The 19,040-nt window shown below is 32.8% G+C and overlaps 1 protein-coding gene across 1 annotated transcript in view; it reads right to left on the bottom strand.

Moving 5' to 3' along the window:
* The window catches only part of PolrMT (mitochondrial RNA polymerase), a 106,150-nt gene that overhangs the window by 85,051 nt on the left and 2,059 nt on the right, over positions 1-19,040 (bottom strand). The window contains exons 2-5 of the mRNA XM_075353653.1: positions 17,108-17,230; positions 10,363-10,840; positions 9,414-9,534; positions 505-639 (exon numbers count right to left, since the gene is read on the bottom strand). Of these exons, the coding sequence (XP_075209768.1) occupies positions 505-639; positions 9,414-9,534; positions 10,363-10,840; positions 17,108-17,230 (857 nt within the window). The remainder of the gene's footprint in view (positions 1-504; positions 640-9,413; positions 9,535-10,362; positions 10,841-17,107; positions 17,231-19,040) is intronic.

Consider the following 19,040-nt stretch of genomic DNA (forward strand, 5'->3'; position numbering starts at 1 on the left):
AAACTATAGTTCTCAATTAGTAAGTAACAAATCCACCCCATTAAGTATTTTTTTCTGAATCATTTTGCTTTCTGATAAAAGAGCTCATCACATACCTATTTATTCAATCACACAAAACACACACACGCATACACGCATGCATATGAATATTTTAATATTATGAATATTAGTGATTAATAAAAAAAGGCAAAGTAATAAATATATCAGAAAAACAACAATTATAATTGCAAAAATTAATAAAGCAAACATCTTCCTTGATTAGAAAAAAGTAATAAATGATTAGCATATTGCAAGGAATGATTTTACCAATAATAAAAATATTAATCACGTAAAATGCACATTTACGCATATTCCAAGACAATAGGATTAAAAAATAATAAAATAAATGAATATAAAGTGTATGACTTCATAGCTGAATTTAACAAAATTCTCATTCCAATTTATACATGCCTTCTGTAATAAAATATGAAAAAAAAACAATAAATATTTCAGAATTTTTCATACCTTTGAAGCAAATCCGTTAAGTAAAACATCAAAAATTCTAATATCAGTAGGCTGAAAAGAATTGCTCTTTTGTTTATTTCGTTTTACATAGTATTGTAAAGTAGCCAAACCACGATTGAGAAATCCACAACTGACCTGTTGTAAGGAAAAAAATTTACATAAGATAAATTAGAATACCATAATTCTCATAACAGAAGATAGGTAGGTAATATCTAAAAAAAACTTGTATTTAAAGATAGATAGGTAGGAAGGGCAAGTAAAATGAACAAGATAAATGGAAGAAGGATAAGAGAACTAATAATTATATATCCTTCAAACAGAAAAATGAAATCACTTTTGTAAACAAGTACCATATAAAAAAACACACAAACTACTTCTAATAGTGGGTATAATACATTTATGAAAGGTGTGTATACTGGAGATTAAATGAATCAGTCACTTGAGTAACCTGGTAACTATTTTTCAGTCTCTATTTTTCCAAAAATGAGATTGTTGTATTTAAATTATATTCATACATAGACACACATTCCAGCAAGTAACCAGATTAATCAGATGCAACTTAGCCAACTTATTCACATTATAATGCATTTAAAATTTTGTTGATACGAGAAACAACATTAGTCAACTGACTCATGCGATTAACTGATTACATCTCATAATCATCAGCCAGGCCTCAGTCAGGATGCCACCAATGCAAATATCTCAGCAGACATTTACATTAGTAAAAATTATCTCAGCCAATGCCTTCGCTTTAGGCTTCTTTTGGACATCTTCACTCTTCTTTTCCTACAATATCACCCTCTTAACTAGCTAACCAAGTCTGCAAAAGAACCTAAGCCTAGTCCACCCCCCCCCCCCCCCCATCAATGCGAACCCTGCACCTAGTACAATTTTAATACCAACGCTTATGACTGTAAATGCCTCAGCCATCGACTAAGTGATAAGTCAATATAATGCTAAACTCATAGCATTCAAAAAGTGTTTATACGTAACAACAAAATTCAGACCTACCTCAACAAAATATCATACCTGAAGACCACCCTCAGCAAGACAGTGCCACATCTCACAGCTGCATGAACTAACATGTCCACGGTAGAGCAGTCACCCCTGCCAACAGCAGTTCCAGCAACTAACTTTAACAACTATTGCTCTAAATTAACCACATGGTATTTACACCATCACATTCGAAGACAGCTCTCAGCAAGACAGTGCCACACCTCATGGCTGCATGGACACCAACCGTGTCCTCGGTAGCACACAGTCACCCCCCCTCCTGTCAACAGAGGCTCCTCCACCTGACTTCAACAATCACTGCTTTTGAATTAAATGAGGCTTGTTGCCAAAACACCTCCCCCTGGGCCAATCAAATGTCTCGGCCGAAACCCTGGCCACCCAGGATCCTAATCTGTTTAAACGCCTTCAGCCGATCTACGTAATGCAAGCAAACGGAAGAAACCAGTTAAACGTTTAAAAACTGTTATTTTAAGGACATTTACAATGATTTAGACTATTAGAAACTGTTATTTTAAAACTGTATTAATGTATTTCAACTTACCTGTGTTTGAATAAGCAAAAATTTAGTTGACTTAACCAAATTTTAAATGAATATACATAAATTATTTTTTTTTTAAATACTGATTTCACCTAAACCGACAAAAATTGTTAACGTCTATACGCCTACAAGCGCCCATGATGATGAGGTAGAATGTGTATACAAAGAAATTGACGAAGCAATTAAACACATAAAAGGGGATGACAATTTAATAGTAGTTGGAGATTGGAATGAAACATTGGAAAAGGCAAGGAAGGAAATATAGTGGGTAAATATGGGCTGGGCAAAAGGAATGAAAGAGGGGACCGACTTATAGAATTTTGCACGAAGTATAATTTAGTAATTGCTAACACCCAGTTTAAAAATCAATATATCATGGTTAAGCAGCTTTAGAAATCAACTCGTTGACTGCAAAGCTTACTCTGGAACAGACATTGATAATCACCATAATTTAGTGTTAATGAAATGTAGATTGGGGTTTAAAAACCTGAAGAAAAGGTGTCAGATGAATCGGTGGAATTTGGAGGAGCTTGAGGAAGAGGAGATAAAGAAGATTTTTGAGGACATCACAAAAGGAGTGAATAAAAGATGGTAGAAAATGTAGAAGAAGAATGGGAGAATGTTAAAAAGGAAATTCTTAAATCAGCAGAAGCGAACTTAGGCGGAACAAAGAGAACTGGTAGAAAACCTTGGATTTCAGACAATATATTGCAGCTGATGGATGAACGTAGAAAATATAAGAATGCTAGTGATGAAGACGGTAAAAGGAACTATCAACAATTAAAAAATACTATAAACAGGAAGTGCAAACTAGCGAAAGAAGAGTGGATTAAAGAAAATTGTTCAGAAGTGGAAAAAGAAATGAACATTGGTAAAATAGATGGAGCATATAGGAAAGTTAAGGAAAATTTTGGGGTATATTAATTAAAATCTAATAATGTGTTAGACAAAGATGGTACACTGATACAAAAGGCAAAGTCGATAGGTGGGTGGAATATATTGAAGAGTTATATGGAGGAAATGAATTAGAAAATGGTGTTATAGAGGAAGAAGAGGATGAAAGAGTAGAACCAATACTGAGATCTGAATTTAAGAGAGCATTAAAAGATTCGAATGGCAGAAAGGTTCCTGGAATAAGACAGCATACCTGTAGAATTACTGCACAATGCTGGTGAGGAAGCGATTAATAGATTATACAAAGTGGTTTATAACATTTATGAAAAAGGGAAAGTTCCATCAGACTTCAAAAAGAGTGTTATAGTCATGATACCAAGAAAGCAGGAGCAGATAAATGTGAAGATTGCAGAACAATTAGTTTAACTAGCCATGCATCAAAAATCTTAACTAGAATTCTGTACAGAAGAATTGAGAGGAGTGGAAAAAGTCTTAGGAGAAGACTAATTTGGTTTCAGGAAAAGTATAGAGACAAGGGAAGCAATTTTAGGGTTCAGATTAATAATAGAAGGAAGATTAAAGAAAAACAAACCAACATACTTGGCTTTTATAGACCTAGAAAATGCATTTGATAATGTAGACTGAAATAAAATGTTCAGCATTTAAAAAAAAATAGGGTTCAAATACAAAGGTAGAACAATTTCTAACATTTACAGAAACCAAACAGCACAGTAATAATTGAAGAACATAAGAAAAGGAGTCCGACAAGGACGTCCCCTATCCTCGTTACTTTTTAATCTTTTTCATAGAACTAGCAGTTAATGATCTTAAACAACAATTTAGATCCAGAATAACAGTACAAGGTGAAAAGATAAAGATGTTATGATTTGCTGATGATATAGTAATTCTTGCTGAGAGTAAAAAAGATTTAGAAGGAATAATGAACAGCATGAATGAAGTCCTACACAAGAACTACCGCATGAAAATAAACAAGAACAAAATAAAGTAATGAAATGTAGTAGAAATAACAAAGACGAACCACTGAATGTAAAATAGGAAGAGAAAAGATTATGGAGGTAGAAGAATTTTGTTATTTGGGAAGTAGCATTACTAAAAATAGATGAAGCAGGAGTGATATAAAATGCCGAATAGCACGGGCAAAACGAGCTTTCAGTCATAAATATAAATCAGATAGGTGGATAAAGTGACAAATGAAGAGGTGTTACGGCAAATCGATAAAGAAAGAAGCATTTGGAAAAATACAGTTAAAAGAAGAGATAGACTTATAATCTACATATTAAGGCATTCTGGAATACTTGCTTTAATATTGGAGGGACAGGTAGAAGGAAAAAATTACGCAGGCAAGCAACGTTTGGAATATGTAAAACAAATTGTTAGGGATGTAGGATGTAAGGGATATACCAAAATGAAATTACTAGCACTAAATACGGAATTTTGGAAAACTGCATCAAACTAGTCAAATGATTGAAGAAAAAAAAATGATTTCACAGTGATTATGTATTTATTGGTAAATAAATTGTAAGTCTAAACTGCATGAATCAAAAAAAAAAAATGTATTACACAAATTCCAATAAAAGTTTTGAACTCAGAACCCCAAAATTAGTTAAAATTACCATATACGATTACAAACACAGAAAAAGTTTTTTTTGACCAGTGATTATTAAAATAATTCATAAATTGTAAAGATAACATACAGTAACTGTCTGTGCAATTTGGATGATATAAATTCTGGGACTAATACATAAAAATTTCAACTGAAAACATTCCAAAATATAATTTTAGTCATATGTAATAATAATGTTGCATTTTATACCACTCCTGCTTCATCTATCTTTAGTAATGCTACTTCCCAAATAACAAAATTCTTTTACCTCCATAATCTTTTCTCTTCCTAATTTACATTCAGTGGTTCGTCTTTGTTATTTCTACTACATTTCATTACTTTATTTTGTTCTTGTTTATTTTCATGCGGTAGTTCTTGTGTCATATGTTATAATTTTAGTCATATTTTGGCGTAGATTATCATCCATTCAGTTACTAAAAAAATCTGTTTTTCACATATATTTCCATATTTTATTACAACTTTGTTGCATGATAGTAAAAATTTACAGAGAATATGTTAAATACTATTTATATTGATTTGCTTATACAAGGACTATTCGGAAAGTAACTTCTGATTCGTTATTAAAAAACACCAATTGATAAAAGAACAATTTATTATATACATCTTACCTACTTTTCTACATAATTGCCAACCAAATTACGTCATATCTGTAAACAATCTTTTGAATACCCTTGTGAAAAACTCTTGTTGCCTGTGAATTAAGCCTGCCAGGTAGTAACACTGTTTTTCAACACCGACAACCAGAAGTTAATCTCTGAATAACATTGAAACTTACTGAGACATTGAAGAAATTGAGAATGACCATATAAAACAAACAACAAAGCATGCTGAGTTAAGGCATCATTTTTCTTCATGACAATGCTATTCTACATATTGCAGTGCACACTCAACACCAAACTGACAGTTTCAAATGGGAGTTGTTAACCATCCTCCATATAGCCCTAATTTGAATCTCATTGATTATCACCTTTTCCCGAAAATGAAGAAATGGTTAGCAATGCAGCATTTTGAAAATGCCAAGGAGTTGAAAAACCATGTCACAGGTGGCAGAGTTTTATGACAAAGATATTCAAAGACTTAATTACAGATATGACAAATGCCTAAATTTGGATGGCAATTATGTACATTTTATATTTCTATAAAATGTATATAATAAATAGTTTTTTTTTCAATTGGTGTTTTTTTCATAATTAATCAGAAGTTACTTTACAAATAGCCCTCATATTTTAGATGGTACAAATCCTTCCATGTGTTATTCCTTTTTAATGTATTTTATTTGCTGTAAGTTATTTTAAATTTGTTCAGTTAAATTTTAATAAATTTGTATAAAGTAAAAAAAATTAAATAAAAGAAATGTTGGAAACTTAAGATGTATCATATATTTTTATTAGCTGAAGAAAATATTGAAAAATAATACAAAATAAAATAGTGTCAGCAATGCAATTGATTCTAATACTGAAGGAAGTAATTATAATTTAAACCTGTTATAATTTTAATTCAGCTGCAATTTATCACTAAAGTTTTACACAAAATGAAAAGCAGAATACCTCCAAAGAGAAATTCTAAAAAATAAATCATTTTTAAACAAACCTTTTTATCTTCATTTTGTTTGACAGAATAAGATTATTTAATATTTACTAAAGATTATAGAAATATTTCTGTGGACAGGTTTTTTTAAAAAAGGGAATTATCTACTTTTTTTAAATTTGCAAATAATTTTTTTAATACAGTAAAGAAAAAACACCAAATTCTGGTTTCACTAATGATTTTTAAATGATGGTAGGATTACTTATTAATATATCATTTATTTGGTTAACATTTTAATTTTTACTTATATCAGTGATATATTAATATTCAGAGTATGAAATTTATTTCACTGTTTAAAGAACTTTTTTATGGCTTGTCAGCCAATGTTGTGATCTTACCACTGAGATAGCAGGGTTAAAATGAGGCCATTTAAGATAAGGGCCTCTTTTTTCTCTCACACAGTAAAGAATTTCTCATCACACTTACCTAATCTTAAAAAAAGAGACTTTAAAATTATAAAACAGATGTAATCCAAAGCCTCAGCAGAAACAGTCATATAAAAAAATAAGCTAATGCCTCATCAGAAAATGCATAAGATAATCTCTGATATAGAAAGTCATTTACAAATTACAAACGTAGTTTTGTAATTCTTTAACAATAAGAAGTATAATATAAATTAATATTTCCACATCATTTTAATGTTTTGATACTAAACAAAAATCATAATCTGAAATGTTAATTTTAGGTACATCATTTATTAGCAGAAGGCAGTTTTAAAATAATAACTTTTATACCAGAAAACAAAGTATATTTTTAGAGCTGTTTTCTCTATAAATGTTTATACTTTTATTGAATAAAATTAGATAAGTGAATTAAACATAAACATAAAATAATTGATCACTGAATGAAATGACACTAAAGAGGAGATATCAGTTTTTCTCATACTGAACAAAGCATATTTATCTAGATTAACAGTAAATTAAAATTAACTATTTAACACACTTTTCAACTAAAATCATTTATTTTTATGGAGTACATGTTTATGAAGTGTTTTTTTTTCAATGATTAAATTAATATCTTAGCACTCTATAATATAAAGGTGATCATACAACTAATAAAAAGTAGGCTATGTTATAGTATAATGAGTAATAAATAATATTAGAATAAAAACAAAATCACTATACAGAGTGATTCCTATAGTGTTACTGGCCTTTCTGAGCTCATTAAACTAGCAAAAATAATGAAAAAAGTTCATATTAACTTTTTAGTTAATATTAATTTTTAGTTAATTCTGGAAGCATCCAGAAATGCTTCATTAGTGGGATAGGCTAGCGAAATACTTCACCCTGATTCCTGGGCAAAGGGTGAAATAAAACCATACTGAAATTCTAGTTACCCAAATTACCCATTTGATAGTTTCTTACGATTTTTGAATTTTAACTGACAAATTGAATAAAACAAGTTCCAGAACCACATCTCCACTAATTTTCATAATGTACAATGTAAAACTGAAAATTTGTTGTCTACAAACTTGTTTTTTACGGTTGTAATACAAAAACTTGTTAAATGACTAATAAATGTGTAAAATCTATTATCAAAACTTGTAGAGAATTTAATTCTAAGAAAATTGATGTAAAAAACCCAATAAAAACAAATACAAGTTTAAGAAATTTGATTTTTTACTTACATTACCATATGAAAATGAAGGGATAACAAGCATGTTTGCTTTCCTACAAAGGGCAATGATACAAAAAACAATATTAAAGATAAAAAATAAGATTAAATTTTTAATCAATAAAAACCAGTACTAATTATTCAGACAATCAAGATAATGTATCTTTCTTGAATTAACTGTCAAATTGAAAATTTGAGAAATTATGATTTTGTACATTGATAACACAAAATCAGCTGTCCAACAATGCATTTTAGTTGTGTCATCAATGACAGTGTACATTACTGCTGTGAATTGTTCTCAACACAGTGTAGTTAATTGTGTGTGTTAGTTTTAATTGGTGTCATACTTCAGCAGTGTCTTTGTTATTTATGACAGAAATATGCTGGCATGGCATGATGTTTATCTTGCAAATGTGTAATGGAAATCAAACTGCTGCTGCTGCAGAATTTCAAAGAACGTTTCCCTAACTACAGTTTCAAATCCTAAAAAAATTAGTAAAACATTTCATACACTATAAGAAACGGGTACACTTCCCAACATTAGTATTCACCATGACCGTTCTGCCCATCACAATGACGATATTGATGTAAATATTATCAAGGTAACTCAACACCACAGTCCAGGTGTTAGTACATGATGCCTTTCCCAACAGTTTGGAGTTTTCCAGTCTATGGTGTCGAGGACACTTTGTAACAGCAAGATGTATAATAATCAACGAGTACAAAATCTTCAACCAAGAGAGTCTTCCTTTGTTTGCAATATTACAACTGGTTGAATATGAATCGCAAATCCCACAGTTCATTTTATTTACTGACGTGGCTTAGTTTACTTGGAACAGCATTAATAACCTTTGCAACAAACACATTTTGGCATAAGTCAATCCACACACGACATTAGAACATAATTTCCAACACCGATTTAGCATCAATGTGTGGTGTGGTCTAGTTTACAATCAGCTAACTGGACCGTTTATTCTACCAGGACATCTAAATTCCAACATTTACTTGGAATTCCTTAAGGAAAAATTGTCATCGCTATTAGAAGATATTCCAATAGCATCAAGATATCGCATGTACTTTCAGAACGATAGTGCGCCTTCTCAATTCTCAAAAGCCATATTGCCATACTTAAATGAGCAATTTCCAAAGCGATGGATTACCCGTGATGAGCCACACTCCTGGCATCAAAATCACCTGGTCTAACACCATTTGATTTTTGCACATGGGGTTGGTTAAAAAGTATTGTGTACAAGAGAAAAGTTTACATGCGTGAAGAATAGGTAACTTATACTACAGATGCCGCTGCACAAAGGAAGGTCATGCTGGTTTTTTGTTTATCTACTTTAAATCAATTTTCTTAAAATTCAATTCTCTACAAGTTTTGTGATAAATTTTAACAATTTATTAGCTATTTAACAATCTCTTTGCATTACAAACATAAATAAATATGCTTTTAGGCAATAAATTTTTCTGTTTTACATCGGATGTTGTGAAAACTAATGGAGATATGGTTCTGGAACCTGTTTTATTCAATTTGTCAGGTCACAAACCATAAGAAACATTAATTTGGCACCAGTAACAATACATGAATCACTCTGTATAAGCAAACATACTTACACAGACATCTGTATACGACAGTAACGTTTCATTCAAATTTTGTTGTTTAGAACAATCTTGTAATTCTTTATATTTAAACCTTGCTAACTCTTCTTTGTCAATGTTACTAAAAGAGTGAATACTAAGAAAAAAAAAAAATTCATATGAATATAAAACAGGTAACAAGTAATTGCATATAAATGTAATTAAGATTTACTAACTTTCTTGTTATTTTTTTCTATATTTCCTAGTTTTTTACTTTCTTGGCTATAGTAATGTATGCTACTATAGCAATAATGGGAAGTATATAGATCAATCAAAACAAAAAATCTAAAAAAGATTGGTCTTTTTTACTTTCTTGTATGAAATAAAGGAAGTATTGTGATTGGAAAAATTTCAGTTATCAACAAACATATCCATTTTAACCATCCCCGAATCCATTTTGATAGTTTCGGCGTGACGTCTGTATGTATGCATGCATGTATCTTGCATAACTCAAAAACGATTAGCCGTAGTACGTTGAAATTTTGGATTTAGGACTGTTGTAACATCTAGTTGTGCACCTCCCCTTTTGATTACAATTGACTTGACCAAAAATGTCCAAAATCCAATTTTTTTGGATTTTTGCAGTAAATTATGAGAGTAAATTTATAAATAAAATCATACTTTCAATAGGAATTCTATTTCCATACCAAATTGACCATAAAGGGTGTTTTATGCCAGATATGCACACAAAATTTAATTTAATTTAATTACAAGCTATATTAATAGTTAAAAGAAAAGTAGAAAATTTATCTTTTTTCTGTACAAAATTATTTTGTTCAAAACCAGTACTCCTCAATCCAATGTATAATGCTTTATCATTAATTACTCCTTTAAGTATGATAATACAAGACTAAATTACCAATCTAGCTATAACAAAAAAGAGTAATATTTTATTAAAAAGTTTTGAGGCAAAACTTAAACAAACCTTTTTTTAGATATACAGCTGTCAATTTTCTGGGGTTTTTTATTAGTAATTGTTGTGATCAACGGTTCAAACTGTTTGTCCTCTTCCTCAATCTCTTTTAATAAATCATTTCTTATAGCTGGATCATTTAATAATGGCACTTCAAGTGAATCTGGATCATGAACAACTTCACATAAATCATCAACATCTACAACCACTTTATTATTTAAATTTTTTGATACAATCCCACTTTTATCACTTGGACTTTTAGATAAATTACCTTCATTATCATTCAATTTATCTAATATATCCTCATTTATAACACCTTTAACATTTGATGTGAGTAAAGCCTTTTCCTTCTGCTTTTTATTCTTTTGGCAAGTTTTAAGATCATGAATATGTTCTAAAGTGATATCTGGATTCTGAGCAAGTAATGAGACATCTTTTGGTTTTAAATTTTTAACTCTGGCGACTGTTTCACTATGACCACCACGTATCACTGAAATTAAAAAAAAAACTAATGTCCAATTTCGACTAGTGTAATAAATATAAATGATAACAAATATTAGTGTTTAAATACAACAATACTGGGAAGAATATATAAGAAGTTTAGGTAAATAAATTAAAAACCAAACCAAACCAAAGTGACTTTTTACAGCAGGTGGAAAATCCCAAGCCTGAAAATCAATTAATAATATTTGGACAAAAGATAGACACCATCAGTCTACCATGGAGTTTGAAAACAATGCCTTTCATACAAAATGCTCAGTACACCTCAAAATTGAATTAAATGGATAAAACTAATCAAACTAAAGAGAGCAGAATACACTAATACACTTACAAAATTAGAGCCGTATCTACCCCTCCCTTTTTGTTTGACAGATGTTTAGTTGGCATCCTAAAAAAATAACAAAATGAAGCTAACTTTTAATTTTCCAAACAAAAGTAATTTAATGGACCACATCTAAAATAAATTACATATATTTTAAGCAGAAATAATTCCAGATTCCAAGTTTTTATGGTACTTCATTCTCCAAGGTGACATTACCCGATAAAGAATCTCCAACACAAACACACAAAGTTCGGTCATTTAAGGAGCCCAAAATAAAAGCAAGCATGACTCTCGATTCTTTAAGGGTCTTTAGAATATCATCTCCAGGCTGTATCGTACATCTTCCTGATATCAAAGAAGATAGTGACGAAGCACTGGAAAAGTAAGAAAACGTTTTGAATAACTGCTTCCAGTGACACCAAATGGTCAATGGAAAATCATCCTTGGCGGAAATCACACTGCTCTGGAGATAAAAGACCATGTCTAAGTACCATGTAAGCCTGCGGTTCACTATTCTCTCTATCACTTTGCATAAAACACTTGCACTTGTCATGGAGATAGGGCAGTAGCTTGAGGGGCATACTGTCTTTAAGAACTGTACAACAATGGCTTCTGACCAGACAGGTGGGAAGACTTATGTGCAGAATAAACCATTTTAAATGCACAATAGGTGTTGTAGCATCGAATTGGGAAGGTGTGACAGCATACTGAGATGAATAGATGAATGTTGTCCAGTCCAAGGGAGGTGTCATGTGAGTTTTTTAGTATGTGTGACAATTCACTGAATGTAAATGCAGCATTTACTTCACCGACCAAATCACCGTTTAATGATAATACTTCCATCTATTTTGCACCTCTGAAATTCATTAGTGTATGACAAAGTGACAGACACCAAACAGAAACAATCTGTCAAGTTATTTGCCACTTCAGTAGGTGATGAAAGGAGTTCTTCATGAATGAGTCCAAGAATAGATTGTTTCAGTGATCTGCAAATTGCACGATTCTTCTTCTACACAGTATACATGGGAGTAGTGTGTGATATGGGTGTCTACGTATTTCAGCCATGATTTTCTCCTAGCATCTAAGAATACCTAATGACATACCACTCTAACCTTACGGTACAAATTTAGATGCTCATCTGTAGGCCTGCGGTTAAATTTAGATCATGCCTAGCTGACACCTCATTCCACATGAAAATATCAACTCCACCACTATCTCTACTGTCTAAATCAGCAGTCATATCTCTCACAGAAATCACCTCTGACTATATCTTATTAAAAAAGGTGCGTTTCTTAAAAGCACATTATTAATGGTTCATGTGCTCGCATCAATATTCTAACATCTTTAATGCAGGGCCGAAGATCTCTAACGTTCCACTGAATAATGCTCATAAACAAAGGTAACTATAGATACAGAATTACAGATATAAATATATAAAAAAATTAGTTGTAGGTGATGTGGTTTTCTCTTTCAATTTTTTTATTTTAAAAAACTCCAATGCCCTGGGGGTCAGGTGGTTCCTCAACCATATCCTCCAGAAACAAAGTGATGGAGAGGAAGAGTTTAAAAAATGGGAAATTGCAGATGACATCCCAGATGGGGTGGTTGTGTGGGCTTCCTTACCAGGGAGCTTATTAAATGGCTTACCGCCAGCTGTATTTATTCCTGTCCATGCAGGTAAAGCTTTGGGGACAGGAACTTTAAGAGGGCTCCCACTAGCATTAGTTTTCCTTGCTACAACTACTGACTTCTTGTTCATCTTTGTTACCTTTGAAATAGTTGCAGTATAAGTGATGCAACCGGATCAGATAATATCTGAACAAGTTTTTGCAGCTCACTGCAGGGTCTGCACTGTTGGTTACCTGCATTTGCAGGGGCTTTATTTGATGTAGTGGCGGCGAAAAGTATATCTTGTTTAACCAGGTTCTGTGATCATCTTTTTATATTCTCTTCGTACAGCGGAAAAGATAGCTTCTGCTGGGTACAGATTTTGAGAACTGCCTTCTCTTCTTTAAAAGTTGGGCAACCTTGGGTGCTAGTTGTACAGATCAACTGCAGTTCACACATTTTCATTTTCTTGGCAGTTAGTGTCATTGTGGCCTTCCTTAACACAGTGAGAAAATATCTCGGTTTTTGAGCAACATGTTGTAGTACAGCCATATGCTTGACATTTGAAACATCACTGTGGGTTGGGAATGAAAGGTCATACTTGAACTGACAAGTAATAACAACTTTTATTTTTTCTGGTGACCTAATGTCAATATAAGAAGAGGTATTGATTCTTCATTTCATTTCTGCCGTTTCATTATATATTTCACGTCATGAAGTTCATCAGCTATTTAAGTGACATCCATATAAAAAAAAATCTCAGCAAAAAATTACTCCCCAACTAGAAAAAATAGAAAAATTACCCCCCATTTAGAGTTTTGTGGTATACTGCCCATATTAGTGAGATGCAAGATAGATCAACTCTGCACATCATAAAATGTTTTAATCAGAATCGATCCATTTCATAACTATTTGATATTCTTTGGGAAACTACCTGAACCTTATTACAACTTTGTTAATCAGAAAAGCCGAGGCCTTATGAGGGAGCCTTCCCTTCATAAACCTTCCTGATTATTTTTCAAAACTAAAAATCTGATAGTTTTGTATTGTAGATGAGATGTGCCACAAGTCAAAGTATCATCTTCTAGAGTACTCTTATCCTCATCAGACAAAGCTGACTCAGGCCTTTTCACTAGACACTATTGGTGGTTTTTCAGATCGATCACCAACCATTATGAGATTTGTTTGTGGACAAGTAATTTTGGACCCACAAGAACCAGAAACATAAGGGACCTCTCCAGCAGAGCACATGCATACTGGAGCTAGAACTAAATACAACTAGGTTGACCTAGGTGTCCAGAGGACATTGTTCAAGACTCACTACGTACAGCCAATCACCCATCAGCACAATAGTTTCCACCTTGGGTTACGGTTGCATCTCTTAAGATGTTGCAACACCATCAAGTGTAAATGTAAGAAGAAAAAGCATAGGATGTTGTGTAGTAATGTAAGGCTATATGTTGTAATTTGAGTAATGTTCTATACAAATCCCGACCCTCGCCATCTTTTAACCCCCCACCCATCCAAATCCAATCCTGGATTTGCAGAGATACATTTTACTTCCCTCCCCACACCTAAAACTACCTTTGTGGGGTGTCATTAAACTTGGGCTGACGCCGAAAACTCAAAAGAGAAAATTTTTGATTGGACATCCTACCAGTATGGAAGAAAACCCAATTAAGATGACCGAGACGTTTTGGAGCCGAAAATAGTGCTTCAAGAGCAAGTGGAGTTGAGTTTCACATCACAGGCTTTTGTTAGAACTTCTACATAGTGCAGATATTATTGAGGCATAGTAATTTTCAAGATTACCTGCACAAAATAGACAGACGTGCGTCACTGTCCTGTATGTTTTGTGAAGACAAGGATTCTGTTGAACATACAGTCTTCAAATGCCAAAAGTGGGACATAAAACGGAATAGGGTGGGTATCGCACAGTGCAAACCAGATACCCTTGTGAATTACATGTTACAAACCAAAGAACATTAGAGGAGAGTCAACACATATGCCACGGAGGTAATCAGGAGTAAAGATCAATAGGAGCGGTGCCAGGGCTATTAGTATAGGGGCAGGAGTGCAGGAGGTGAGGGCTGGCATGCCCAGGTATGCCAGTGCCAATGATCCTCTGGAGATTGCAGGGAATGATAGGCACAGTAAAAGAGAAAAGACCTGGCACTGTGTTCTGGGCAGATATATCCAGACAGCGTGCCAAGAAAGGGCACAATAAAGACTCCTCAAAAGAGCTGACCTACCATGCCAGATATACAGCTGGTAGGTGAGGAAGGCTCTTTAGAGTAATCAGCCACTTCTCCAGGTGGAGTTATACCCTTCAGTCCACACCGACCTAGAGGAGTAGAGGGAAAAAAAGGCTTTGTTAGAAAGCCAACAGTTGCCTTTGTTGAGGGATTGCTGCCAGTGGTCCAAAAGGCTGGTTTGGATAATCGGAAGGGGGCTAAGCGGCTAAGACAATTCTAGCAATCTTCCATGGAGGAGGAGGAGGAAGAAGAAGAAGAAGAAAAAGAAGAAGAGATATAGGATGTTGTCAGCAAATTGGAACGACTAGCCTCAGCACTCAGAAAGAACATAGATAAGAATGTTAAATGTAGCATCAAGGATCTAGAGGCAGACCTAAGTATTACTGTTACGGAACTGAGGAGGTTAGTGGAAGGTGGTGTTTTTCCCACTGAGCAGAAACAAACTACAGAGATGGTGACCCAAACAATAGCTGCCACAGGGTGGTCCATTATGGATGGGTTTGAATAATGGGGGGCCCTTACACGAGCTGGCTGACTTTATTAAGAAGATCTGCCTAGGACAGGGTAGAGGAATACCAAAGCTGGAATTCCAGATAAGAGTGTAGATCCAATACTGTAGCCATATTGGATTTGCATGAGGCAATGGAGGGTAGGCTGATAGACAATCTGGCGGTGGGGCATCCACAGGTGGCCTGGCTGCTGCACAGACCTGGATTAAAGACTGGAGAGGTGATGCTAGCTACCATGGAGGCTCAGCTTATATACAAAACAAGAGATGAGGCACTGATCAGGAATAGATACCATGTGGCTTACGTCGATGTAGGAGATGGTGGGGACCTTGCCCAAACTGATATTTTCACTATTTCGAAGTCGATATTTTCGCTAAAATAAAAGTAAACAGCGGGGAAGCCTGGGTCTGCTTTAGGTGGAGATCTATGGGCAGTGTACTGCTACATATGTAAGGAATATACTGGAGTGCAAGGGCAGAAAGCCTGGATGCAGTTACCATATACTTGGAGTATACCATATACTCCAAGAAAGATTGGCGAACCTGCAGAAGTTACACACAGAACCGAAACTTTTATTGTGAAGTCCCCAACATTGTACGCAGACTTATTAAAGTCTATTAAAATGAAGGTAAAAGTACCTACACAACAGAGATACTCTCCATCTGTAAGTCGGGGGAGAATATGGAAATTAAATTCAAGAAGGACAGGGACGCTGTCCTCCTCCACAAGATGGTATGAAATTAGTGCAAAAATATAAAAAGCTGCACAGCATTTATTGACTTGTTTTGAATTATACCATAAAATAATACCACTAAAACTAGGCCATAAATGTGTAAAGTATTATTTACAATGTGTTGTTCTAAATAGTAAATAGTATTAAAAATACTATTAAGTAGAAAATTATGTAAATAGTATTTTAAATACTATTTTATGTTTTAAATAAATAATATTTAAGAGTAAATAGTATTTTATGGTGTATTTAAAAATACAGCAAAAGCTTGTTAAGTCATGTTTGTTTTATTATTATTTTGTATATTTATTTTTAAAAAATGTAGTTTTTTGTAATACATTAAAAAAAATTTTATTAATTCTAGGTTCAATAAATCAGTGAGATTTAAAATACAATGGGTTAATAGATACATGACAAGAATAATTTATAAAAATAATGCCTAAAACTACACAAATATCCTAATAATAAGATTCCAAAGATTTTCTGGCTTTAACCCAAACTGTTGTTTCTTGGGCTTTACCTTTATCGATAAAAAGATAGTGTCTAAAAATATAAAATTTTCTTCTATAGACAATTATTAAAAAATCAAAAATCAATGGGTACAGTTAAATAAAATCCAAGAAATGTTTTTACTGGCACAAAATTGAGATTTGACCGCAAATGTGAAATGAAATATGAGTAAGAATTATAAGAAAAACGTATGCTCTTTATTTTACATGTTAATTATATAAGGATTTCCATTAAACTGGGTACTAAACTGTAACTCAGATTAATCACAGAGTTTAATGATATTTAAAATGTTAATTAACTTTTAACATTTAATGCATTATACCTTGAATAAGTTCAGCAAATTTTTTCTTATGTTTTACAAAATTTTTTCGCTTTTTTAATTCATTTTGTATTAAAGTTTTATTACAGTAAGAAGAGAAACAGCGTGCCTTAACTGGACTGGAACCTGTAACACAAAATGACGTATATTAAAAAGAGACAATTAAAAAATACAAAGTGCATCAGTGTCACTGTCTACATCAAATACAGTATAATTTTTTTCTCATACTAATGTGTAAATTTATAAATATATACTAGTTGACAAATATGTCTATTATTATATTACTGAATAACCTCAGCAAAGAAACAAAATACATATTTTTTTCAGCTTTAAAGGTAATTCTACTCTGAACTTTATTGACAATATTAATTATATAAACCAATATTCCTCTGATTTCATAAAAATGAATAATAAATGACTGCGAGAAAACAATATTTCTTCTTCGACCAAAACCTATGATATAGTTATCTAGATTCTCCTGTGAAATGCCCCTCCTGGGGAGTCTTTTTCTTTAAGACTTTTGAGGGTTGTCAATTAAATGGCTCCAGTTGGGGAGTCCTGTTTCTTATTATACACCGAGCTGCTCACTACACAACACATTCCCTCAATTCTGCATCAGGAACACAACACACTAACAACATAACTACTAACACTCAACCGGCCATCGAAACACTTACTGAACTGCAACCATAACCTAAGTTGGAAATTATTTCTATTCTTTTTTTTTGGAAGATGTATCAGAAGGTGAATAGCTCTACATAGTGGGTCGCAAACAATGTCCTCTGGAAACCACAGTGAATTCTGTTGTATTTAGCCCTAGCTCCAGTATCTATGTACTCAGCTGGAGTGTGGTCTTTTCTATTGCCGGTACTCATGGAACTGTATGTCGAATGTTCCTATAAACTCCATGGCGGTTGGTGGTTCAACTTGAAAAAAACCACCAGAAATGGACACATGAAAAAGATCACACTCATCTTCATCTGATGAGGGTAATGCCGATAAATACGCAAAGAATGGTGCACTTGCTGATTTTATAAAAATGTAAGATTTGTTATAATTTGAAATGTACAGGAAGATGAATCCCCTTTGCAGGTATCACCTTTTCTGATAAAGAACATTGACTTACATTGGTGGGGCACCTAAGAATGCACATAAACTGTGAGACATAACAATTCTGGAGGAACCTTTTTCAGATGGCCAAAATAAGGCTCTGTTACACCTGACCTTCCACAGAAATGTAAAAATGATGAGCCATAAAATTTGAATCAAGGTTCTGTACTTCAAGATCAATACATAATAAATGTAATTGCATCATAGTATGGAGGAAGCCTTTATCAGGCCATAACTTCAGAAATGCTATGCAATGTCAAGGTGGAAGCGGAGATGCACAGTTCTGTGGCTGAGCACAACAGCATACACACAGATCCACTGGGTACATTATGTATAAGTAAATATGTACTCGCATATATAAGTGATCAAAATGGGGTATAAATATATGTACTTCTCAAACATACTGTTCACTAGAAAAATTTAGTAACGAAAATAATAGCCAAAAATCAACTAAAATAATCTAACCAGTCATAATACAACACTTTTAAGTAAGAATTTAATTACACGGAGATCATAATAAAATACAATTATTAAAATAGAATCTTAATACAGTCATTGATAAAAACACTCTTTAGAATGATTAATTACTTTGAATAATTTTTTTTTCAAATTTCTTATAAAAATGCTAAAGGCAAATACTGTCTAGAATGTAATTATTATTTTTTGTAAAATAAGAATAAGCTACTTAGTTAAATAACACAAAAGATAGCAATTAAAAACAAAGTAAAGCATAAATGATACAGAAGCATAAAGTATTTTGTTATCCAATTCAGAAACCTAACTTGTAAGCTCAATTTTTCCTCCAATATATTATTTATTTTCTTTA

Source organism: Lycorma delicatula, chromosome 1, assembly GCF_047948215.1.
Source record: "Lycorma delicatula isolate Av1 chromosome 1, ASM4794821v1, whole genome shotgun sequence".
NCBI classification, from domain to species: Eukaryota; Metazoa; Arthropoda; class Insecta; order Hemiptera; family Fulgoridae; genus Lycorma; species Lycorma delicatula.